Genomic DNA, 26,678 nt, shown 5'->3' with positions numbered 1-26,678 from the left:
TCTTTCTTGACTTGAAGTCTGGAAACTATGTTTATTTTAGACTTGACCGGGGCTCTGTGGAACAGAACTTAATTCTTTGAAAAGTAGCCACGCTTCAACAAGGCCCAGACTCTTAAAATGAGACTTGGGGCTGTTTAAAACACATCCAGTCATCAAAGTGGAGCTACAGTTGTTTCAAACAGACCTGGACTCTGTGTATGTATGCCATCATCTTTACTTCAATCCAGATCCATCCATCCATCTTCCACCGCTTATCCGGACCGGGTCAGAATTCTGACTTTTTTTTTCTCTCAGAAATATAACTTTTGTCCCATAATTCTGACATTTCTGATTAACGGTGTAAAAACAACAAATGAGGATGGATGACATTTTGAGAGGTTCCTCATTTAGGACAGTAACTTCCTTGTGTTAAAGAGTTTGATTCTTGTCAGGCTGAAGGACAGACGAAGACATCTCTGACTCCTTGCTGATCAGTTTGGAACCATGAACGCTGTGTTTGTCCTGTTGGTGATGCTGGTAGGAGTCCCTCATGGTGAGAATCTCAAAGCTTTTCACATTATATTAATGATTCAGAAATAATAATTGTAATGCAGACAAAAACACTGTTGGTTATTGTGTGATTCCTCATTATTTCGGTGATGAATTCAGCTGAAGTTTTGAGAAAATATGCAACAGAAAATCACAGTTTTCATCAACACAGTGTTTTCTCACAGTCTTAGGTGTATTTGTTTTAGTCTTTCGCCCAAGATCACCAGACAAATTAATGCCTTTAGAGATGTCACAGCACACTTAGGTGTGCTCCCTCCAATAGAATCAAACTAGTCTGTGTGTCTTATGGATGAAAATGATCCTGAGGCATGTTGTTATAAAGACTCTTTCACAAATGTTTTTTTGCGACTTGTAAAGACAGAATGGACTGACTTCTGTCTTTTCTGCGCGAAACAGCTTTTTAAAACCATTTCCGTTGATCACACATTTCATATGTGTGAAGATAATGACAAAGCGTAGACACAATGCTATATATGGTGCTGTTCCAGCACTTCCCCACACCTAAAAGACCTTTCTCATTTCTCACTTCATGCTGCTAATATGAAGTTTATTTATGCATTTTTACTTTTAGTTCACTTTCAATTTATTTGGTTTTATTGTGAAAATGACAAGAACAAACAACAGACACAAACAAACTGTCATCCATCCAGCTTTCAAGTATTGTTCGTGCCTCTTCAAAAAGAAAAATACCCGAAATAGTGTCAGTATTTCTCATGCCCTCATGAGACTAAACAGGAATATACAAATAGAAAAAGAACAAACAAAAATTTAAATGAGTAAAACAAACAACAAAATTGCAAAACACCTTCAAATGAAAAGATAATCAGTAATACTCTCCAGTAATCTCGAGTCCTGATTTTGCTCCACTTCATCTTCCTTAAACAAGGCCTTTTTCTTTTCACTTGTTGTTTGACTGAACATTGTTTGAGACAAGAAATACAAAAAAAAAAAATCTCACAATGACTGATAGTTTGTTCCAGATATCTCACATTTAGTGCAAGTTGATTATCAGTGGCTTTTCTGCTCCTCATGTATGATACGGGTAGAGGGTTTTTATATCTCATTATGTTTTGTTTCATTTGCAGGTGAAACTCTCTGCGATGGCAGGAAAGATGGAGCTGTGTGTTATGGAGCTCTGGGAGGAACTGTGGTTCTGCAGCTGGTGGACGATGCCTCTGAAATACCAAGATATGAGTGGAGAAAGGAAACAACAAACATACTGGTTGTAAGAAAGAGTGTCGTTATAAGAAATAACATAGATGAAAGGTCTGTCTTCACCCCCAGTACTGGAACACTGATGATCAATAACCTGAACAGGAAGGACAGTGGTATCTACACTCTGATGCTCTTTGATAAAGACCAGAAGGTATCAGAACAGAGGACTCTAAATTTATCAATTCAAGGTAAACAACTTTTTTTCAACAAGTGAAATTAAAGAGTATTGAAGTTATTATTGATCAAATCTGAGCTTCACTCATTGATAGAATAACAAAGTGATTTAATATTCATCATATTGTTGTATTGTGACTCTTTCCTGCCTTTCATTAGAAACTCTTAGTGAAGAATGTGTATGATAACACACTTCTGTGTGTGTTTCTCTCAGCTCGTGTGACGTCTGTCCAGCTGACCTCTGAGTGTCTCTCTGAGGGAGAAAAGAGGATCTCCTGCTCCGCTGGGGGAGGGGACAGTCCTCAGTTCAGCTGGACTCTGGATGGACGCAGACTGACAGAGGTGGAGCTCGTCTCTGGTGCTGATGAGACCAACAGTGTGACTCTGAAGCTCCATGTTTCAGGACAGCTGGTCTGCTGGGTCCACAATAACGTCAGTAATGCCTCTGGAACAATGGAGTTAGATACCTGTGGTGAGAGAAAACATGATGTAAAATAACTCGAACACACCAGCAACCATGCTTTCTGAGCACATGTGTGAATCCTTTTTTTTCAATGACAGGCTATATATTAATTACCTGCACCTTTTCCAATGGGATAAAAACATCACAGTGGGTTCATGAAGCCGATAATATCCTGTGTGTTCAACCAACAACAGCCCCTCCCTCTGTGGGTGAGGAGACCAGCATTGGTTCAGGTAAACCAATTTATTTTTGTGTTAATGTGTTAAAAACTGAGACAACTGAATCGCCATTTAACCTAACATGTCTTGGTTTGTGTTCTTTCTGAACAGATCACTCCTGGCTTGTCTGTGGTTTGCTGACACTGGTGGGATTTTTCTCAGTCATTCTGATTTTCATCTATTTTACTTGGAAGAAAAACAAATACAAAAAGAAAGGAAGATCCTCCAGAAATGAGGAAGAGAGTGGATCTCTCTGATTTGATGGGCGAAATAAGAAATCCTGCTTCCTAAACCCACACCTAATGCTGTATTTTTCCATGAATACAATTTGGACAAAATAATCTGTACTTCATGGAATATTTCACTTCAGGAACATGTCAATCACAAAACACAGAACAAAGCACAGGAGTGAAAAAAGAAACATAGACAACCCCTAAAAAAGACATTAACAAAGTAATTTGCTTCCTTTATGTATTTTAACGTTCTCAAAAAGAAGGAGGGAGTTTCAACTTACCTAGTTGACTCCCTGAACTCTGGATACTTATTATTATTAACAAGTATGAAATAATCAATACTCATATTGTTGTTTCTTATCGTTTTTAGTTTGTCAGTCTTTTGTATATTATTATAAATAACAGTCAGTCTTTTTGATGTGTATCTATATCACACACAAACACACACACAAGTTCCATATTTTCATGTTTGTATTCTTCTACAATATAACTTTATAAATAATATAAATTTTCTTTAAACTAACCAATTTTTTTGGTTCTTCCACACTGATTCTCTTCCACAGTTTTACACCACAGATAAAAATAGAAAAAAACAAACTCATTTTGGTTTTTTGAATGTGACTTTCTCTAAAATGGCTTTTACATTATATTTAAAGTCATAATTCACTAATGAGCATGTCAAGGATTCAACTGAGATTGAAATATTTAATCTGTGTTCATAACATGGATAAGAAAGAAAACCTATGTATTTGATTGAATAAAGATTAAAGGTTTTTAAAATTAATTGAAATTGTTGACTCGCTCTGGAGTGAATTAAATGCATATGGAAGAAATTTTACTTTGTATTTTTATATAAGTTCTGGTTTGTACAGTCATTTTAGTGTGCTTTACCGTTTCTCTGCTAAATGTGCTTTCAACGTAAACATTCAATACATATTAAAGATAAAAATAAGTTCAACTTCAGCAAAGCAAAGCAAGGACACTTGTACTTTAGCATATATTTTAACTACTTCCAGTTATTTCCAACCTCAATCCAAGTCAAATATATGAAGCTCAATCAGTTTCTTATTATCACTGTATACCATCTGTCATGTTTTTTTTTTTTTTTTTTTTTTTTTTGTTGCCATTTGAAACAAAGTGAAGTAAGTAATGAAGTCATAATCTGTTAAAAGTCAAAAATATAAAGCTCACTGGGTTTCATCTTTTTTTTTTTTCAAAGAAATTGCGCAGAGCAACAAAATTGTTGCCATCTGTAATGTTTTTTTTTTTTCCGTTTGCAACAAAGTGGAGGAAGCAAACGGAGCAGTAATGAAGTCTGTCACTAGAGGGCGACCTCATCTGAAACGAATGAGAAAATACCTGGCATCATGAACTTCATCCTATATTTAAGTTTTCAGATCACATGATAGAAACTCAACTTAGATGTTTTACTGCATTCCATAAAAATGTCTCTGTCTTCCAGAAGGTTACAATCTTTCATCTACAGACAACTGATGTGGAAATATTTTACCAAACAAATGTGGAAATGGTGGAAATGCTTTTCGTGAAGGTTTGAAACTGAACATTATTTGTGAAATTAAAGAACTTTTAAAGGTTCACTGTTGTTCTTTTTAACACCCTTTCACATCCTGACTTCAGCTGATTGCGTGGCTTCTTTCAGTTTTGATCAACAGTGAAGATCTTTGATCACTGAAGTTGAAATGATTCAAACTTTTATCTAGAAACCTACTAATACACAACTTTTCAATACATACTCTTCATTTAATCCCTTTTTCATGCATTTCACATTAAAATGATCACTTATCTTCACAATGTTACAAAGAACTTAAGAAAGTAAAGAAATATATGACAATAATTCAAATAGAACACCATACAAACAAAATCATAACAATGAAAGGCGTCATAATGCCAAACATGTTCAGACAAGATTTAATGGAGCACATGAGAAACATTTAGTCTGTTATTTATACTTTATTATTTGTCACTCACTTATATTTATATCATAATGTTTCATGTATTGATCTCAGCTCTGATGTAGTCAGAAGAGCAGCTATCTGAGGCAAAAAATAGAAAAATGCTGATATTCTTGTGAAAAGTTTCCTCTGTGGTCAATATATTTCAGAGTTTTGCTTGCAGTTTGTTTCACCTAATTCACTGCTGACTGTCTGGGTGATTTTTCTTCGTCTCATCAGGTGAAAACTAACGTGTTCTCCTCAGAAACCACACATTTGTTGAAATGAAAGACTCCACAGGCTTTTTCACACTTGTGTCATATTTCTTTATTTTAATTGTTGAAGAAAAACTTCAGCAAAAACCTTTGTAATGAAACATCATGAATTTATTGATGAGATTACAAAGCATGAATACTGTACTTAGTACTTCTGGCCAGTCAGTGTAAATGTGAGAACTGAAGCTCGTATACACATACATGTATACACACCAACATACACATAAATACATACAAACCCATGTACCCAATTCTATATTTGCTATAATCAGACATTAGTCACTATACAGTGTAAGTTCCTACATTGTTTATATTATAATATAGTAATGCATATATATTATTGTACATTATGAATTAGATCTTTTAAAGGTGCTGTAGGCAGGATTCAGCATCTCCGCCATCTTGCTTAGGGTTACCTGAGCAAGATGGCGATTTGACCCATCTAAGATGGCGATTTGAAACCCAGCACAGCCAATCCTGTCCTGTTTTCTCTGACATAACACCTTTATGCAAGTTAAGCCCCTCCCACAAGAACGTGCGACAAACGCCCCTCGACCAATCACGGTTAGAGCCTCAGGGGCTCTTCTGATTGGTCAAAGATACCTGGAGCTGTCGCGATTCATTTTCAGCTCAGAACAGAGACAGATGGAAACGCTGCGCCCTCGCGGTAGTGCAATTATGCTACACTCCTAAAGGATTATCAATGGATACTCTAACATTTAATCCAAAGAAAAGACAGAAAAATTAGCAGTGACTAGCAAAATCCTGCCGACAGCACCTTTAACATACACCTTCACCCCTGTCTTCATTCATGGAATTGGAAGTATTTTTTTTTTTATATGTTGATTTAAACTAGTGAATATTTGGACTTTGCTTGAGATCAGTCGGTTCCAAAGTTTAACGTCACACACAGAAATGCATAAACTTCTTTGAGTGGTTCTTACTGCTGGAACTTTAAAGTTGCCACACCCCCTCAGACTATGTTGACCTTCCCTGTCTACAAAAAAGCTTTTGAATCTTCATTGGGACTACCCTTTAACTAGCTTTAAACAGAATTTGAGCAGTGTAAAAATAAATACCCTCTGCTTGAACAAGACACTGACTCTAAACCTGGAGCATATCACCTGGACTTTTTAAAAACCAAAGTCAAACTCTTTAACATTGAATGGGTAACTCTAAATGGATTTGCTGGATATTATTATAATGTATTATATATTATCCTTATAATATACTTGTTTAAGGCAAACTTGGCTCTTTACGGGCAGACGCAAATTACACATGAATTCTTTCTTGACTTCAAGTCTGGAAACTATGTTTATTTTAGACCTGACCGCGGCTCTGTGGAACAGAACTTAATTCTTTGAAAAGTAGCCGCGCTTCAACAAGGCCCAGACTCTTAAAATGAGACTTGGGTCTGTTTAAAACACATCCAGTCATCAAAGTGGAGCTACAGTTATTTCAAACAGACCTGGACTCTGTGTATGTATGCCATCATCTTTACTTCAATCCAGATCCATCCATCCATCTTCCACCGCTTATCCGGACCGGGTCAAAATTGTGACTTTTTTTTCTCTCAGAAATACAACTTTTGTCCCACCATTCTGACATTTCTGATTAATGGTGTAAAAACAATGAATGAGGAAGGATGACACTTTGAGAGGTTCCTCATTTAGGACAGTAACTTCCTTGTGTTAAAGAGTTTGATTCTTGTCAGGCTGAAGGACAGACGAAGACATCTCTGACTCCTTGCTGATCAATTTGGAACCATGAATGCTGTGTTTGTCCTGTTGGTGATGCTGGTAGGAGTCCCTCATGGTGAGAATCTCAAACCTTTTCACATTATATTAATGATTCAGAAATAATAATTGTAATGCAGACAAAAACACTGTTGGTTATTATGTGATTCCTCATTATTTCGGTGATGAATTCAGCTTAAATTTTGAGAAAATATGCAACAGAAAATCACAGTTTTCATCAACATAGTGTTTTTCTCACAGTCTTAGGTGTGTTTGCTTTAGTCTTTTGCCCAAGATTAGGGCTGCCACGATTAGTCGATTAATCACCATTATGTCGACTATTAAAATAATCGACGACTAATTTAATAGTCGACTGGTCGTTTTTTTGTTTGTTTGTTTTTTAAATCTTTGTTTTTGTCTCGAAACTGCTGCGGTACCTTCCACTGCCGCGTCTGCCTTTCTGTATTTAACACACATGCGCAGTCGTGTCTGCTGCCATGACACCAGACTGGTATCATGGCTACCCGGCAGCAGCGGAGCTCAAAAGTGTGGGAGCAGTACAAGAAAACGTCAGAGAAAAGTTCAATGCAGTATCTGCAAGACAGAACTTGCCTTCCACGGCAGCACAACTGCGATGCATGAGCACCCGAAATGGAAGCACGTCGTGGCTTGTGCCAAAGATGAAGATTGACCATCGTCTCGGTAAGCTAATAATATTAGCATAGAGGGCTAACTTGCTATTTACTCATAGCTGTCAATGTTAACATTAGCGGTGACGATTTGATTCATTAGCTGCCTTTAGCACACACATTTCATGTTTTCTGTAACATAACAGTGATGTGTTTTAATAAGAAGTGATTTCGCGCTAATGTTTTCTCGCGTTATTTTTCAGAGCCTCCACCCCGTCGGAGCGGATTTTCTCTGCAGCAGAACATCTGCTCTCAAAAGAGAGCAAGCCTGTCTCCAACACATGTAGAAATGCTGACTTTCCTGGCTGTGAACCAGAGCCGTGTGTAGTTTGGGATTATGTAGAGTCAGAGTGTAATAAAGTTCCATACAGTTGAGAACTGAACACAAAATGCACTTTTGTTTTATTTGAGTCAGTGAGACGAAAACTTCAATAATTCCGTAGTTACAGGTGCCTGCCTCATTGTTGCTATACTTGACGCCAAACACAAATTAAGGAATAAAAAATTAACATGAAGGATTTATTTTTGTGTTGTTTAGGCAAGTGCCTTTTCCTTATTTTACTCAAGTATTTGCACTTTGTGGTACACTGTGTTTGTTGCATATTTCAATAAAGGTTTTATGAACTATCATATCAATTATCTTTATTTTTAGTTAGCAATATACCTTAAACACTTAAAGGTGAAATCTAATTATGGTATATATAAGAGTAGGGATGGGTACCGAATTTCGGTAATTTTTTGGTACCGACCGAATTCCCACTGAAGTACCGAGTATCGATTCACGGGAAATCCGTCAGTACCACATTTCGGTACCTGAACGCACCTTTTTTTTTTTTTTTTTTACCCTGAACGCACCTTGACATTATGCACCGGCAAGAGCGGAGGACACGGGTGACGCGGTTATGTGGGTCCAAAATCTTCTAAGTATTTCGACTTGCAGACCGGGAGCAAATATATAATATACCGGGAGCCGTGACACACGGGCCGTGAGAGCGGGCGGGGCGGCCGCTTGTGGCCGCCGGCCGGAATAGACTCCACCGGCCTGGAACACACCGGCCGTTCGGGAAACCTCCCAATGGCCACCCCGCCCCTGTTCAGAGGTGTTCGCGGGAGGAACAAGCCGCTTCTGCGGCTTCTGTGATGATCGCTCCCGCTGCATGTCACTTCCTAAACAACGCTCTGCGCATGCGCGGCTCGAAACAAGCGCACGCATCGAGGCGGCGACTCGACATGATACGTCATCACGCAACAGCGGTCCCACGTGGCTTTTGATTGGCATTATGACTGCCCAATTACGAGTTGGAACCTTACAATTCTGATTGGTTCTAAGGATCCTCCAGTATACCTTTAAAGAGCAACTAACCCCCTTGACAGAGATTTACTCCGCCCCCCTCAGGATTTGAAAAGAGGCGGGCTCGGTGGATTGGAAAAGGGGGGGGGGGGGGGGGGGGGGGGGGGGGGGGGGGGGGGGGGGGGGGGGGCTGAGTTGTTGTGACAGCGCATGCTGGCCGAGCGACTCCGAGCGGTGCGGTGCTCACACGGAGCGTGGGAGTGGCGCAGAGTGGTGCTCACTCGGAACACGGAGCGTCGGCGCTCCTGGGGAGCTCGTCGGTTTTTAATAACCCACCAACCCTACGTAAATTACGCCTGTGAACTACGCTAAATGATCTAACCAGCTCACTCTAATGCTAAAATGATGCTACTGCTAAAACAATGCTAATCTGCTAATCGCTGCGGAAAAAGATTGCTCGCTCTGGTCCGACTCCAACTCGTAGGGGAGGCATCGCTTATATAGGGCTGTACTCGATGACGTACGATGGATGCAGGGGCGTGGGTAATACGTACGTTGGATGCCATCATCCAGCCAATCACAAAATTCAAATGTAATAAACGCTGTTAAACCACTTGGGGCGGTAGTAAGACGGTTTTTGTCACAAAAATAGGATTTTAAACAAATTTGCACTAAATTGTAAAAGTAATGTCAGAAACGAGTAGACAACAATATAAGACATGCATTTATATAGTTTATCAGCAAAAAAAAAGTGATTTGGGGGTTAGTTGCTCTTTAAGTGTTTGTTTACTGTAGAGGTGCCTGGTGCTGCTAATGTGAAACATTTTATGCAGTTATTTATTTTGAAAGTTTTTTGTTACTGTACAGGCAGCAGGTGCAAATGTGAAACATTTCATACAGTTATTTATTTTGAGTCTATTTATTTTTATTATGTTATTTATTATTGTTATTTATTTAAATTATTTACTTTATCCCCACACACATTTTTCTCAAGTTCTATGTTGGAGTTATTTCACTTGATGTTATTGAAGCATAAATGTTCAAAATTCCGAAGTTTAGACTATTTTTTTAAATATACAAAATAACTTTAATTACCAAATGCATACCCCCCCCCCCCTCCCCCCCAAAAAAGTATCGAAAACAGGTACCGAAAAATACCGGTATCGATTCGCAGGTACCGAGTATCGATATCGTATCGATTCAGATGTGAAGGGTACCCATCCCTATATAAGAGCAGCTTCATGGTGGTGCGATAAACTATTTTCTACATTTAATTTATATATGATGCGATTAGTCGACTAATTGAAAAAATAATCGGTGATTAGTCGACTACCAAAATAATCGTTTGTGGCAGCCCTACCCAAGATCACCTTCAGAGATTTCCAGGTAAACCTGAATGACCTATAATAGAATCAAACTAGTCTGTGTATCTTATGGATTACAATGATCCTCAGGCATGTTGTTATAAAGACTCTTTCACAAATGTTTTTCAGTCAACTTGTAAAGACAGATTGGACTAACTTCTGTCTTTTCTGCCTAAAACAGCTTTTTTAAAACCATTTCCGTTGATCACACATTTCAAATGTGTGAAGATAATGACAAAGCGTAGACACGATGCCATATATGGTGCTGTTCCAGCTCTTCGCCACACCTACATAAGACCTTCTCACTCAAACCATCCAGTCTTCATGCTGCACTGCTGCTAATATGAAGTTTATTTATGCACCTTTACTGAATTCTACATATTAAAACACAATTGAGGATTTTATGAAATTTTTCATTTGAGAAATTGCAAATATTTTCACAGTTGTACAATTTAAGATTAAAAGACAAGTAATGCAGCCTGCTGATGGGATTAAACTGGGAATGCTCTGCTGTTAGCTGACTGACAATACACAAAAATGATGTTTTTTTATGGAAGTAAATGTAGCATTCCCTCAAATCACTGAAATAGATTTGGTTCAGTTTTAATTTATTTGGTTTTATTGTGAAAATGACCAGAACAGACAAAACAGACACAAACATACTGTCATCCTTTAAGCTTTCAAGTATTGCTCCTGCCTCTTCAAAAAGAAAACTACTAGAAATAGTGTCAGCATTTCTCATGCCCTCATGAGATTAAACAGGAATATACAAATAGAAACAGAACAAACAAACAAAAAATCAAATGAGAAAACAAACAACAAAATTACAAAATACCGTCAAATTAAGGGATAATCAATCATACTCTTCGATACTCTTGAGTCCCTATTTCGTTCCACTTCATCTTCCTGAAACAAGGCCTTTTTCTTTTCATGTGTTGTTTCACTGAACATAGTTTGAGACAAGAAATCAAAAAAAAAAATCTCACAATGACTGATAATTTGTTCCAGATTTCTCACATTTAGTGCAAGTTGATTATCAGTGGCTTTTCTGCTCCTCCTGTATGATACGGGTATGAGAGAGTTTTTATATCTCATTATGTTTTGTTTCATTTGCAGGTGAAACTCTCTGCGATGGCAGGAAAGATGGAGCTGTGTGTTATGGAGCTTTGGGAGGAACTGTGGTTCTGCAGCTGGTGGATGATGCCTCTGAAATACCAAGATATGAGTGGAAAAATGAAACAATAGTGATACTGAAAGGGACAAGTAGCAGTGTTATAATAAATCACATAGAAGAAAGGTCTCTCTTCACCCTCAGTAATGGAACACTGATGATCAATAACCTGAACAGGAAGGACAGTGGTATCTACACTCTGAAGCTCTTTGACAAAAACTTGAGGATATCAGAAGAGAGGACTCTAAACTTATCAATTCAAGGTGAACAACTTTTTTTTTAAAGTGAAATTAAAATGTACAAAAGTTATTATTGATCAAATGTGATCCTCAATCATTGATAGAATAACAAATTGATTTAATGTTCATCATATTGTTGTATTGTGAATCTTTCCTGCCTTTCATTAGAAACTCTTAGTGAAGAATGTGTATGATAACACACTTCTGTGTGTGTTTCTCTCAGCTCGTGTGACGTCTGTCCAGCTGACCTCTGAGTGTCTCTCTGAGGGAGAAAAGAGGATCTCCTGCTCCGCTGGGGGAGGGGACAGTCCTCAGTTCAACTGGACTCTGGATGGACGCAGACTGACAGAGGAGGAGCTCGTCTCTGGTGCTGATGAGACCAACAGTGTGACTCTGAAGCTCCATGTTTCAGGACAGCTGGTCTGCTGGGTCCACAATCACGTCAGTTATGCCTCCAGAACAATGGAGTTAGATACCTGTGGTGAGAGAAAACATTTCACTCATTTAAATAAATAAAGCGTTTCTTAACATGTTATTTATTTTTATTTCATGTTTTTCTCACAGGCTATATATTCATTAACTGCTCATTATGCAATGGGACACAAATATCACAGTGGGTATATGAAGCCAATAACACGCTGTGTCTTCAGACAACAACAGTCCCTCCTACCACCTTTTGGGATAAGGAGACCGGCATTGGTTTAGTTAAACCCTCCAATAATGTCACATCCTGCAATGAAACTGAGCCTCACAAGAATGATGAGCATTGGTTCATTTGTAAGTGGGAACTGGCCCTGCTGCAGGGAATGGACTGACTTCTGTCTTTTCTGCCTGAAACAGCTTTTTCAGACCATTTCCATTGATGTCAAATGTGTGATGATAATAACAGAGCATAAACACAATGCCATATATGGTGCTGTTCCAGCGTTTAGCCACACCTACAAGACCTTCTCACTCAAACCAGTCAGTCTTCATGCTGCAGTGCTGCTATATTACATTCATTTTTTAATGAATTCTAACGATTAAAACACAACTGAAAAGATTAAGGAATTTTTCATTAAAGAAATTACAAATATTTCCACAGTTTGACCATTTGGGATTAAAAGATACATACATGCAGCCTGCTGATGGGATTTAACGTAGAATACTTTGCTGTTAGCTGACTGACAACAGTCACAGATGATGAATAAATGACTAATCAGCAATACACAAATCATATAAAATAACTCTAACACACCAACAACCATGCTTTCTGAGCACTTGTGAATCGTTATCACAGTGGGTATATGAAGCCAGTAACACTCTGTATTTTCCTACCACCTCTGTGGTGGAGACCAGCATTGGTTCAGTTAAACCAGTTTGTTATTGTGTTAATGTGTTAAAAATCTAAACAATTGAATCTTGATCTAACCTATCATGTCTTGGTTTGTGTTCTTTCTGAACAGATCCCTCCGGGCTTGTCTGTGGTTTGCTGACACTGGTGGGATTTTTCTCAGTCATTGCAATTTTCATCTATTTTACTTGGAAGAAAAACAAATACAAAAAGGAAGGAAGATCCTCCAGGAATGAGGAAGAGAGTGGATCTCTGTGATCTGATGGGTGAAATAAGAAATCCTGCTTCCTAAACCCACACCTAATGCTGTATTTTTCCATGAATACAATTTGGAAAAAATAATCTGTACTTCATGGAATGTTTCACTTCTTATTCATTCAGGAGCATGTCAATCACGAAACACAGAACAAAGCACACAGTGTTAAAAAAAACAAATAGTAAAAAACGGTAAATTTCTGGCAGCTGGGGCGCCAAACAAATACAATGAAATAACAGAAAATTGCTTTTTCATAAAAACGCCATTTATTTCTGTCATTAAAATACAGTTTATAGTTGTAATTTTAACAAGATTTTGCCTTAGTTTGAGGTTGTTTAACGTTTAATTACAAACATTTAATGTTATAAAACAATGAAATTGTTGAATGTGATTCATCTTTCAAAACCAGAACTTGAAAGGGGCGATTCAGGGTGACCGATTAACCTGACATGCATGTTTTTGGGCAGTGGGAGGTAGCTGGGGAACCCAGAGGGAACCCACGCACACATGGAGATAATGATAAAATGATTTTCCCCTTTTTTTGTGTGTGTATTGTAAAGTTTAATTTTACAGTTTATTTCTGTAAATAACTGAAAAATATTTGTGAAATTACGACACACTCATTAACGTATTTTATCAATAAATATCTGTATTTCTAATGGGGTTTCTTTGCAAAAGAAAAGAAATATTGTGTTCTTTAACAGTTACAGGGACTTCTTGCTATATTACATTTGAAATGTAAATTCAGTTTATTTTTGTAAATTAATTGGCATTTTGAAAATACAGGAAAAAATTGTAAAATAAATAGTACATACTGTTTTTTTTTACAGTGCAGGAGTGAAAAAAGAAATGGAGACAACTCCTCAAAAAGATATTAACAAAGTAATTTGCTTCCTTTATGTGTTTTAACATCCTCAAAAAGAAGGAGAGAGATTAAACTTATATAATATTATATAATAATCATATTTTTTGCTCTCTCTTCCACAGTTTTACACTGTATAGTGAATGTGTCTTTCTCTAAAATGTCTTTTAATTCACTCCTGAGCATGTCGACCATTCAGCTGAGATGAAATCATTTTTTAATCTGTGTTCAATGAAATGTATAATAAAGGAATCTTATGAATTTGACTGAATAAAGATTAAAATTAATTGAAATTGTTGACTTGCTCTGGAGTGAATTGAATCATTCGGGGGAAATCTTACTTTGTATTTATATATTTGTGTAGAACTTCAGCTTTGTAGAGTTATTTTAATGTGCTTTACAGTTTCTATGCTAAATGTGCTTTCAATGTAAGCATTCAATACATATTAAAGATAAAAAACAAGTTCAACTTCAGCAAAGCAAAGCAATGACACTTTTACTTTAGAATACATTTTGACTAGTTCCACCTATTTCCAACCACAATCCAAGTTTAAAATATGAAGCTCACTGGTTTTTTTCTTGTTTTTTTTTCTAAATATGCACTGAGTAAGAAACTTGTTACCATCTGTATTTTTTTTTTTTTTTTTTGTCATTGGAAATGTGGAGTCGAGGAGGCAAACGGAGCAGTGCTGAAGTCTGAATCAGTCACTAGAGGGCGACCTCATCTGAAACAAATCAGAAAATGCCTGGCATCATGAACTTTCCTCAACATTCAAGTTTTCAGATCACATGATAGAAACTCTACTCAGATGTTTACTGCATTCCATGAAATTGCCACTGTCTTCCAGAAGGTTATAATCTTTCATCTGTCGTCAACAGATTTGGAAATATTTCACCAAACAAATGTGAAATGTACTGGTGGAAATGCTTTTCGTGAAGGTTTGAAATTGAACATAATTTGTGAAATTAAACAACTTTTTAAAGGTTCAGTGTTGTTCTTTATAACATGCTTTCACCTCCTAACTTAAACTGATTGAGTTTCTTCTTTCCATTCAGTTTTAGTGAACAGTGTAAGACCAAGGTACGTTTTATCAGTTTGATTTCCTGTTAAATTGACATCATCAGATTCCAAAAAACGGGTCATTTTCTCGTTTTTTCGTTTTTTCACAAAACGAAAAAACGAGAATTCAACTCGTTTTTTCGTTTTTCCGTTCTGACTGACAAAATGGATTTTCGACTTGTTTTTTTCTTTTTTGACAGGTGGGCGGGGCTTAACACTTCTCGCTCCTGATTGGCTCATGTTTGCACCGTGCTCTTCAGAGTAAAAGTCTTTACACGATTCTTTCTGACTGCAGCTGCTCCAGCCTCCTGTCAGGACTGCAAATATCTCATCGTAGCTATATTACTACTACGCAAATATGATGACTCAGTGCTTTGCTGCTCTTTGGTTGTAATTGTTGGACTCTGAACTGCATGTTTTCGACTCCTGACTTCATGAAAGTAGTTACAAAAAATGACCAGCAGGAGTCGCCATGTATTGATCTGCTCATCTCTCAGTGTTCCGTGCTCAATGTCTTAATCAATCGAAATGTGAAAAAAAATAAATGTTACACGGTTGTTTATTAGTCAAGCTCTAAGTGGACTGTAGCGTCAATCATCTGTGATCAGTGGAGGAACACAGTGGAGTTCTGCAAGTTGTAGGACTGTTTTCATGTGTTGCCACGTAAATATCATAAATCCAGGACAACAGCTCGCTTCAATACACGTTTCAAACGGTACTTCTGACAGAGAAGCATCATAATTCATTCCCACATATGACATGATCACTTAAACTGGAGCCATTACAGTCAGAATGGTCTTATTGTTGTTATACAGTGTACAATGAAATTGGCTAGTTTCTCTTTTCCAGTGCAGGCATAACAAATATAACAGTGTTTGACCACACTTCCCTTGTTCTGGACAATAATAATGTAAAATCTGAGATGAACATCAGTCCTCTTTATCTGTGCTTGGGAATGGTCAGTATCCTTTCTGGTCGTCTCATGTCAGCAGTGTGATCCCATGCTCTCAGAATGTTGTCATACTGGGTAAAAGTCGGCCTGTGGATTTATGTTGATAAATATAGTACAATAACAAAAAGACCATTCTGACTGTAATGGCTCCAGTTTCAGTGATCATGTCATATATGGTAATGAACTGAGATGCTTCTCTATCAGAGGAACCATTTGAAATGTGTATTGAAGCCTGCTGTTGTCCTGGTTTTATGATATTTACATGGTAAAAATATGAAAATAATATAACAATAATCTGCATAACTCCACTGAGTTAATCCACTAATCACAGATGATGAGGCTACAGTCCAGTGAAGGCTGTAATAACTAGAAATAACCACATGAGATGTTTTTATTTTTCAGTAAATCCACATTTCTATTGATTATTTAAGACATTAAGGGTATAAATTCGGAGTGATGATGAGATCAATACAGGGTGACCCCTGCTGGTCATTTTTTGTAACTACTGGCCCATATGCACGCAACATTTCCGCGTTCTGTCTCAGCTGGCATAGCAACTTCCGGTGCGGCTCGGAAACGGCTAACCCAAGCCTGCGAGCCAGCCTTCTGTTAGGATCTGTTCGAGTGAGCGGCTGCTCTCTGTTGGCTCCAGACCCCAGTCAGCACCGCGCAAAATGCAAGAAACTGAGGAGAGATTACAAAAAAAAAAAAAAAAAAAAAAAAAAAAAAAAAGGATCACAACAGCCGAAAAACCGGCGGTGGTTTGACGCCATGGACCGAATTTATGATCATAGACCAGCGAGTGAAGGCAGGAGGCTGGAGGACAGCACGGCACGGCCGCCCAGCTGAGGTGGCGCTGATGGTAAGTTTTGATGGTAAGCGTGCTAGCTGGTTAGCATTAGCACGCGGCTAGGCTAGTTAGCTTTACACCCAGCTGGACTTCATATTCCATGTAGCATTGTCGTGTTGTATGAAGTGTGGTATGTGTAACGTTTCTGCAGGCGGACAGGAGTCACTTCTGGACCAGGAGTCCTTCTCTGGGCCCAGGGGGGAGAAGGGAGGAGCAGGATGGAGCATCCACTCCACCTCCACCTCCAGCCAGACTGTCCTGTGTTATGAAGCCTCAGCAGCTCTGAGGTGAGCAGCAGCCCTGTTCATGTTGTAGATACTGCAGTAAACCATTCAGCATCCATACTGGTATTCTATCAAGTAAAAGCATAGAGATCCATTCACCACTGCTGCTCCAGCTGGATACAGGGCCCAGTGGACAGCACAATGGATGCAGAGCACTGAAATAAATAAATGCTGCTGTTTCTGAAGCTCCAGTTTGCTCTGTGAACTGTGGATGTTTATGTTGAACAGCTGTCTCTCTCATCCAGTTTTACAGTGAACACAAACTACTGAAGTAACAAAAACTGCTGGACAAATGACAATAGATCATATTGAATCCATTACAGAAGAGCAGTCAGCTGATCGGCCACACTCTGCAATTACACCCTGAATAACATCCAGCAATGTTACTGTCCAGGAACATCTCCACCAGCTGCCACCACAGGGTCTGATGGGTGGAGGCAGGGTGTGGGTGGCAGTGCCTTGCTCAACTGCTCTCTTTCCCCCTTTGCTTTTTAACCAGGAGGAGGCTGGAGCACCAACCAGACCTGACGGTGGTCTTGACAGAAATCCAGGCGTCCGGTGAGCTGGGAGCTGCAGCGTGATGAACAGCATGTCCATCAGGAGGAGGAGCAGGAGGAGGAGGAGCGGCGTCTGAACCTGCAGTTCCTTGAAGGTGAAGCAGGGCAGCGAGGCTGAATGAGGCTGATTTGGCCTCTCAGCAGCAGCAGAGCCAGGCCTTCAGACGTTCCTGCAGCGGGTCTCTCTGCTGGTCCAGACTCCGAGAACCCACAGGAGCAGCTCAACAACTGGTGGTGTTGATGTCCTTTCCAATAAAAACAGTTTTCACCCCATATGTGTCTGAATTCACTGGTTCTTGCTCAACACAAGCACAGCAGTGTTTTTGCATTTAGCATTTCTTTCTAAGTAGTGGTGCTGAATGAAGATGAAATAACTCCATTTGTAAAGGTTGCGTGTGGTGTTTTGAATATTTTACATGGTGATTATCATAAACTTCAATCCAGATAACTCTGCACTGCGACACGTTACAGTAACGGTGCTTTATGGAAACACACTTCAGTCTGACTGCTGCTGAAGAGCCAAAGGTAAGGTGGAGCCAGAGTCATCTACATGTAGGAAGAAGTCAGTACTGATTTAATCCTACTGTGTTACATCTTTTAACACACCTGTCACTATATACAGCCTTATAAAACAATCCTGTTATCAACCTACTTTTTTGAGCTGGCTTCATGTTAACAAGCATGTAGCCTGCACAATTCCTAAGACTAGTTTGAAACTGTAAACCTCCTGACAGAGCTGTCAGAGGAATTTATGAATGTTTCCCAGGTATGGGCAAATCTATGCTTCATATAGAACAGAATAGAGTATCTCACCATGGAGACATTTAGTTATGATGGCTTGAAGAAAACCGGGTGCAAAAAAAATTAGGAAATTTGAAAATAAAGAATAAAGAAATTTAAAAGAAGAAAAGATCAAACTTAATATACAACAGATCTAAAATATAACTACTACTACTAAAATATAACAGGAGCTATAATATGTACAAATATGTACAGATATTTTTAGTGCAACAGAATGAGTGTATAATAAAGTGTCTATGATTGGCGGGATCATAAAGTGACCATAATAAAACAACCAGGTAAAGTCAAAATGTTCAAACATTTTCTCACCTATGATTTTCAATGAGTTTGCCATGACTTCATAATTTGGTGCCGAATTTCCATGACCAAAACACAGCTTCACTGAAGTGGATATTTATTCGAGTATTGAAACATTAGGTGCTGAGCAGAGCTCCTCGGAGCTCCTCCACTCCTCGTCTGATGTCTCCTCCTCATCATCATCTCCACTCCTCTCGGTCTTTCCTTGGCAGCGGCTCTTCTGCTGAGTGGAGTGTTATTTAAAACGCAGCCCGCCTCTCTCCAGGCTGTACTGTACACACCAACTGTACTAAAAATAGTAAACAAACAAAGAAACGTTGATTTGAAATAATAAAAAAAAAAACATTATAATCTGTGATCACCTGGAGATCGAAGTCGAAAGGACACCGTCCGTAGAGGGCGTCCACTGTAACCGGAAGTTTTTTGTGCGGTCTGAGATTTCAGCGGAAATGACGTCACGTTGCTCCGTGCACAGCGCCTAACAATCAGGACCAAAGAGCAGCTAAGCACTGAGTAATTATGTGTGCGTAGTGATAATATAGCTACGATGAGATATTTGCAGTCCTGACAGGAGGCTGGAGCAGCTGCAGTCAGAAAGAATCGTGTAAAGACTTTTACTCTGAAGAGCACGGTGCAAACATGAGCCAATCAGGAGCGAGAAGTGTTAAGCCCCGCCCACCTGTCAAAAAAGAAAAAACAAGTCGAAAATCCATTTTGTCAGTCAGAACGGAAAAACGAAAAAACGAGTTGAATTCTCGTTTTTTCGTTTTGTGAAAAAACGAAAAAACGAGAAAATGACCCGTTTTTTGGAATCTGATGATGTCAATTTAACAGGAAATCAAACTGATAAAACGTACCTTGGTCGTGTAAAAATCTTTGATCATTTGATCATTGAAGTTGAAATGACTGAAACTTATAGAAACCTACTAATAAACAACTTTTTAAGACATATTCTACGGCTGCAATAAGTACATGCATTAAAATGATCCCTTTTTCATGCATTTCAAGTTGAAATGATCACTTGTCTTCACATTGTTAGAAAGAACTTAAAAGTAAAGAAATAATTAAAACAAATAGAACATCACACATAAATGATTTAGACTCAACATGAATAATTGTGAACCATGAAAGGTTTCATAAAGCCAAACATGTTCAGATATGATTGAAATGATGTTAAAGTGCTGATGTGTCTGACCTTAATAAGCAAAAAGTTATAAAGTTAACGCTTTAATGAAAACTCTTCTGTCACTTCAGTCACCAAGCAGCACCTCAGTTTGACCTTCATCCACTCTGAAAAGGTCGGTTCATGGATCAGAAGCTGCCAGAGCATTGAAAGCTTCACAGCTGAATAAAGGAATAGTATCATAAAGATATAATGTGGTCCTGATGACTCCGTTACAGAAGACTTTCACACTTTTTATACCGGTAGAAATGAAATAAAAAGTTTAGTTTCTTGAAAGATTAAATTTAACACAATGACAGTTACTGAGCACATCTGGAAAATGTCTTCAAAGACATCTTTATTTCTATTTGCTTCAATATTTTACGAGTATGAGCTTTTACTGATTACTCTGTGTATGTGTGTGTGTGTGCATGCAAATGTGCACATTGTGACAGTGACCTCCTGATTACTTGAAGCAGATCACATTAGACCACTAGAGTTTGGTATCAAATACAAAGTGTGATATAGTTAATGTTCATAGATGAGAGTAGCCCTGATATATATATACTTTTTTTTCCTGGTTTCATTTCTTAATTTTGCCGCTGACTGTTGTTGAGCTATTATTGGCACAGAGGAGTCTTCAGCATGTTGGCTATTGGTCTCAAATCCTCTTTTAGCAAAGACAGAAAAAGGAGAAATGGTTCTCTTGCATTCTGTCCATCTCACACTCAGCCAATGTGTGGCAGTTGAAAAGGGGAAGTAAAGACTCACACCACCCTCTTGTTGGTCTAAAAATGAGCGCAGCAGCAGACTCCTCTCTGAAATTTCTCTCTTATTCTCCTGTCAAGTAGTTTTGTCCACCTGTAGACTGAAAGGCGCTGGCAGAGGACTGAAGCCGAATATGGAGGCTGTGCTGGGATTGCTGGTCATGTCGCTTCTCGTCTCTCAAGGTGAGATTTCTGACTGGTTTTTAAGGTGGTTCCTTTTTCAGAAATGCTGTTTGTACTGGTGGCAGGCTTTGCTGCGGTTCAATCAGATAAAGCAGAAAAGGTTTCATAGAGCAGAGCAGATACCGAAACACAAAGGATTTCAGCAGTCAGGTCTGCTTTCTTGTACAAACTTAAAATACCATGTGATCTAAAGTTTATTTATTTTAATGATTTAGTTTTTCTCCAAGAACGATCAAAGCCGAGATCAGTTTCACATGGAAACACACTCAATGTTAATAATTGTGATAAATTTTCTAGATAGAAAATAAAAACGAGATCATCAGTTCCAAAAATTTTTTTTGAGAAAAGGTATTTGCCTTAAAACTGTTTATAGTCCAGATATTTAATGAATCATTAACTAAAGTAATACAATGTATCACCTGATAGAGAGAACGGATGATAAAACAAAATAAAATGTTTTACGCTGCATTTCTTAATTTTTTTGGGCTGCTTCTAGAAATAGGTCCACAGAAATACTTTTTAAATAATGATACTGAAAAATAAAACACTGATAATTCCAGTAGTTTGACGTTGACGCATAAAAGCAGAACCCTGAAACAGAAGTAAAGAAATTATTTGGCCGAATATAAAACTCTTTTGAAAGTCTTCAACTAAGTGCTGTTAGTGGAATCCTAACTTTATATAGATTCTGAATGGATTGCATATGTATATTGAAGACATGTCAGGTGTGCTATACAGTAAAAGATATGTTGTTTTGACAGTGGACAACTTTACATGATGGAGTATTCACAGCAGCCTTTCTCCATCTGACAGGGATATAAAGCGTTTTAATCTCTTTTCCACCATCAGGGAAGGAGATAGTGAACCAGCTAGTCAGGTCATCTGTTAGCCTGTCAGCCTAACCAGTCAATCAGCTGCTAGCTGGTTAGTTTAGCCACTCCCTTCAACCAGCTGTTGGTTTCTTCTGTAGCTTCTGGGATGTCCAGGAGCACAGCAAACAGTCAGGATCAAGGAATTTTAGTCCTGGACCGTCCTGCGCTTCATGCCTTGCAGAACATGAATGGAGTGCTTTGTAAACAATGTTAAAAACTGATCATGTGTCCCGATTTAATGTCTCCATGTTGGAGTTTAACAGAGTCTCTTGAATGCATATATTTAAAAAGAATAAACAAGGGCTGTTGTTCTGGAACATTTTGTCCATCTGTAGATGTCCTGGTTAGCAAGACAACTTTTAACCGCCTTTACAGTTTAAAAAAATAAAATAAATAAAAATTGAAGGATACTGTGACACACCACTGACATTGAAGCTGAACTGAGACATCGACACACCACAGTGTGATACACGGCCAGGCAAAAACTAAAACACAAACACAAACCATGAACTGTGGAGCAAGAACCACAATAAGGTACCAAGACATGAAACACAGTGATCCATGATGGATGATGGCACTGGCATCACAACCCAGAGAGAAGACAGAATCCAAACCACAACACCAGGTGTGACAGTAATGATCAGCTGTACAGCAGTAAAAGCTTCAGTGCAGAAGGCTTCAAGATACGAGTCTGCAGAAAACATGGTCGCTCTGATTCTGGCTCATGTTGGACTGTTTGCTTTTATATCTCATTGTGTTTTGTTTCATTTGCAGGTGAAACTCTCTGTGACGGCAGGAAAAACAGAACTCTGTGTTATGGAGCTTTGGGAGGAACTGTGGTTCTGCAGCTGATGGACAATGCCTCTGAAATACCAAGATATGAGTGGAAAAATGAAACAACAGTGATACTGAAAGGGACAAATAGCAGTGTTATAACAAATCACATAGAAGAAAGGTCTCTCTTCACCCTCAGTAATGGAACACTGATGATCAATAACCTGAACAGGAAGGACAGTGGTATCTACACTCTGAAGCTCTTTGATAAAGACTTGAGGATATCAGAAGAGAGGACTCTAAACTTATCAATTCAAGGTGAACAACTTTTTTTTAAAAGTGAAATTAAAATGTACAAAAGTTATTATTGATCCAATGTGATCCTCACTCAATTGATAGAATAACAAATTGATTTAATGTTCATCATATTGTTGTATTGTGAATCTTTCCTGCCTTTCATTAGAAACTCTTAGTGAAGAATGTGTATGATAACACACTTCTGTGTGTGTTTCTCTCAGCTCCTGTGACGTCTGTCCAGCTGACCCCTGAATGTCTGTTTGAGGGAGAAAAGAGGATCTCCTGCTCCGCTGGGGGAGGGGACAGTCCTCAGTTCAGCTGGACTCTGGATGGACGCAGACTGACAGAGGAGGAGCTCGTCTCTGGTGCTGATGAGACCAACAGTGTGACTCTGAAGCTCAATGTTTCAGGACAGCTGGTCTGCTGGGTCCACAATAACGTCAGTAATGCCTCCGGAACAATGGAGTTAGATACCTGTGGTGAGAGAAAATATTTAACGCATTTAAATAAATAACGCGTTTCCTAACGCGTTATTTATTTCATTTCATGTTTTTCTCACAGGCTATATATTCATTAACTGCTCATTATCCAATGGGACACAAATATCACAGTGGGTATATGAAGCCAATAACACGCTGTGTCTTCAGACAACAACAGTCCCTCCTACCACCTCTGGGGGTAAGGAGACCAGCACTGGTTCAGTTAAGCCCTCCAATAATGTCACATCCTGCAATGCAACTGAGCCTCACAGGAATGATGAGCATTGGTTCATTCGTAAGTGGGACCTGACCCTGCTGCAGGGATCCAGTGATGACTGTTCCTCCTGTTGCCTCCGTTTGTCTGGACTGAGAAGTCGCCTTGTATTGTCTGAATCAAATTTTTATTTCTGTCTTTTAAACAGGTGATTATTTGTCCATATTGGCTGGCGTTCTTGCAACATTGGTGATTTTAATAGTCGTGGCTTTACTTATCATCTATTTTCTGAAAAAGAAGCAACACAACAAAACTAAAGGTAATAAACCCCAAAAATTCTAACTCACTTGTTGTTGTAAAGAATTGCTGAAACCCAGAGTTATGTGACTGTAGATTGTAGATTGATGTAAACCGAAGTGTTTGAAACTGTGGTGATAGTAGCGCCTGCAGAGCAGTGAACAAACTGGCTTTGTGTCTTTTCTCGCTGCTGCTCTGCAGAGGAAGACGACGGCCATGAATTAACGTACGCCGATGTTCGGATCGTTCAGCAGCAGAGGCGACCGGTGGGGCACCGGCCAGAACCGGAAGTCGAGTACGGCCAAGTGAAGTTCTCCGAGCGGCCTCGGCAGCCCGGAGCCAGAACGGACGACTGTGTGTACTCTGAAGTCCGTAAAGCGAGATGAGTCTGTTTGACAAGCTCTCTGACCTTGGCAGAGAAAAGCCACACCTGTGCAGACCCCACTAACCATGGCAGCACTCAGAAGGATTTGAATGGTTATAAAGAGGTTTGTTATAACAGCGAGTGGTTTATTTTCTCTTTGAAAAATGCAATTCATTTTAGTTGAAAGGTTTTACTGCAGTCATGATATTCCTGGCTCAGAAAAGGAAAAAAGGAAATCGCAGGTATTTTATCTTTGTGTAAAAAGTTATATTTCACATTTTGTTTCTAATTTATAAGGCTGTTTTATGAATGTTTGCTCTAATATTATTCCTCCCTGAAACATCCGCTGTGCATGTCTATTTTTACACTCTCGCGCTGAGCAGGAAGTCCTGACAGCTTCTCAGTTATGACGCCACATTTATTAAACTTAAAACATCCCCCATCATCAGATGAAGCTGTATTTAAAGTGTGTTAAACAGCAGGAGTGTACAGTATCAGACACATTTTCATCAGAGTGTGTAGCACTTAATCTCATATTTACTGAGAAAGGTTTCCAGGGTACTGTCTTATCTCCGGGGAGATTCACATATGAAGAAATGAGCTTCCATGGCGCAAACACTTCTGCTTTTTGTTTTTTCTCAAGAAACAGATGTCAGTCATTTAACCATCTTTTCAAATGCTTTTTGTTTAGTTTCTATTATTTTAATGTACTTTCATGTTTCTTTGTGAAGCACTTTGAATTGCCTTGTGTAAGAAGGGTGCAATGAAAATAAAGTTGCCTTAAGACAAGGTGGGTGAAAAGATGTCTTGAAGAAAATGGTGTAACTTGTGAGTTAATCTGAATGACCTCACTGACTCACACGGTTTACTGGTCTTAACTTTCCTCAGAATCGCCCATACTTGCAAACATCATCTGCGTCTGTTGAGTACGACTTGTTCTCATCTAATGAGTTTTTTTTCTGAAGGAGAACACCACTAGAAAAACTCAGATGAGCAAACGATTCCGTGGCATTCAGCAGCTCATAAACATCCTTTGTGGTTGGGGGAGGAAAAGCATTTATCAGTGTGACCTGCTCAGAGTAAGAGAGGCGGCTATCTCTAACCAATGTGAAGTTATGGTTTCTTCTATTTATACTTCATAACTTCCTGCTTTCTGGTCCTTTCCTGTTGAGAATGTATCAGCGGCTTCAGTCCAGAGGGATCATCTTTAACAGGTAAAACGTGTGAACTGAGTGAAGCCGGTGGCTCAGTGATCAGGTTCAAACCCCCCCAGGTTGTTATGACTGCATCACGCTCGCATCTCAGAACATTAATGTGGCGTTGCGTTGTGTTTATCCTCAGATGTGTGCCGCTTCAGCCCCGGCTGAATGCAATTGTAGATCAGATCACTTTCAGAAAGCTTCACAGATACAAGGAAAACATCACAGAGTTGAATCTGAAGCAATTCCAGATTCTCCTCGTTGATAAAACATTCAATATCATTGAACAGATGATGAAAGCAGTATTTTCAGCTCGGTTTGCATCTTACACCATCAGCTCATTGCTGCTTAAAATACTAGAGAGTAATGAAATCTTTCGAAGTGGCTCCATCATTTAAATGTGTGAAACCAGAGACATTAAATATTTCTGTTGATAGTTAACTAATCTAAACGTGACTAATCTAAAGTTGTTATTTGCCCTCAGACAGCAGAAAAGCACTTCCAGAGGCCTTCTGATGCTGGATGGAGTCGCTGGCAGAGTTTTGGGACCAGTATATGGGTGTAGGCTTGATCAGGACAGGCCTGACCTTTGATCCTCAGGCTGTCAATGTTTATTTCCCTCAGTAGCTGATATCCCTCTGAATCATGTGTGGACAGCAACCAGTCTATCAATGATAATTCATGGCAAAAAAACAGAACACAAAAAGCAAAAAAAAAAAAAAGAAAAACTTTATTTATATTGCATGAAACTAGGTTTGAACCCAAACTGGACTTCCTCCTATTTATCTTTGCAGTTTTTCTTCCTCTTTCTATAACATTATTTTTAAGTCGTTAAAATTCTTCCTTCTTTCAATTCTTTTTTTTCCATCTTTAATTTTTTTTATATTTTAGTTAGACACCTCTGTTTTAACAGTCTGCTTTGGAACTTAAGTATTTTCTAGTCATGGGTTTAATCTAAAACTGAGGTGGCATGATTGGTTTGATAGAGGTAAAAGGTTAACGACGGTTGACGAGCATCTGACTGATCCGCGCAACTATAAAAGTGTTTATGATCCACGATAGACGTGTGTGTGCGTGCGGTGTGGGTGGGGTTGGGGGGGGTGGGGGTGGGGGGGGTGTACAAGATACCTAAAACTGTTACCGCCCACACAATGAAGAGCAGCGGTGTTAATCATTAATTTTGTAGGTGATGGTATGTTTGAGATTAAGGTTACATAAAGGTTTGGCCAGTAGTAGTTATATTGACGAG

General features: G+C 38.8%; 2 protein-coding genes across 6 annotated transcripts; both read left to right on the top strand.

The window, feature by feature from the left end:
* The first annotated feature begins 421 nt into the window (after positions 1-421).
* Positions 422-25,019, top strand: LOC115407283 (hepatocyte cell adhesion molecule). 5 transcript variants are annotated; one of them, XM_030117666.1, is made up of 6 exons: positions 20,771-20,933; positions 22,580-22,897; positions 23,098-23,355; positions 23,438-23,554; positions 23,778-23,888; positions 24,068-25,019. In XM_030117666.1, exons 1-6 carry the CDS (start codon positions 20,885-20,887, stop codon positions 24,250-24,252), a joined length of 1,038 nt encoding a protein of 345 aa, XP_029973526.1. In that variant the 5' UTR covers positions 20,771-20,884; the 3' UTR covers positions 24,253-25,019. The 5 variants fall into 5 exon arrangements, with proteins under 5 accessions (XP_029973542.1, XP_029973551.1, XP_029973526.1 ...); XM_030117659.1 differs by having other exon boundaries at positions 23,438-23,650; XM_030117682.1 differs by lacking the exons at positions 20,771-20,933; positions 22,580-22,897; positions 23,098-23,355; positions 23,438-23,554 and adding exons at positions 422-532; positions 1,635-1,952; positions 2,153-2,410.
* Positions 6,803-13,344, top strand: LOC115407313 (hepatocyte cell adhesion molecule-like). Its single transcript, XM_030117704.1, has 5 exons — positions 6,803-6,894; positions 11,276-11,593; positions 11,793-12,050; positions 12,134-12,346; positions 13,015-13,344. The coding sequence occupies exons 1-5, from the start codon at positions 6,846-6,848 to the stop codon at positions 13,158-13,160; spliced, it is 984 nt and encodes a 327-aa protein (XP_029973564.1). The 5' UTR covers positions 6,803-6,845; the 3' UTR covers positions 13,161-13,344.
* Positions 25,020-26,678: the final 1,659 nt, after the last annotated feature.

Source organism: Salarias fasciatus, chromosome 2 (genome assembly GCF_902148845.1).
Source record: "Salarias fasciatus chromosome 2, fSalaFa1.1, whole genome shotgun sequence".
Lineage (NCBI taxonomy): Eukaryota > Metazoa > Chordata > Actinopteri > Blenniiformes > Blenniidae > Salarias > Salarias fasciatus.
Note: the sequence above shows the minus strand (reverse complement) of the source record. Positions and strands in the feature narration are given on the sequence as shown.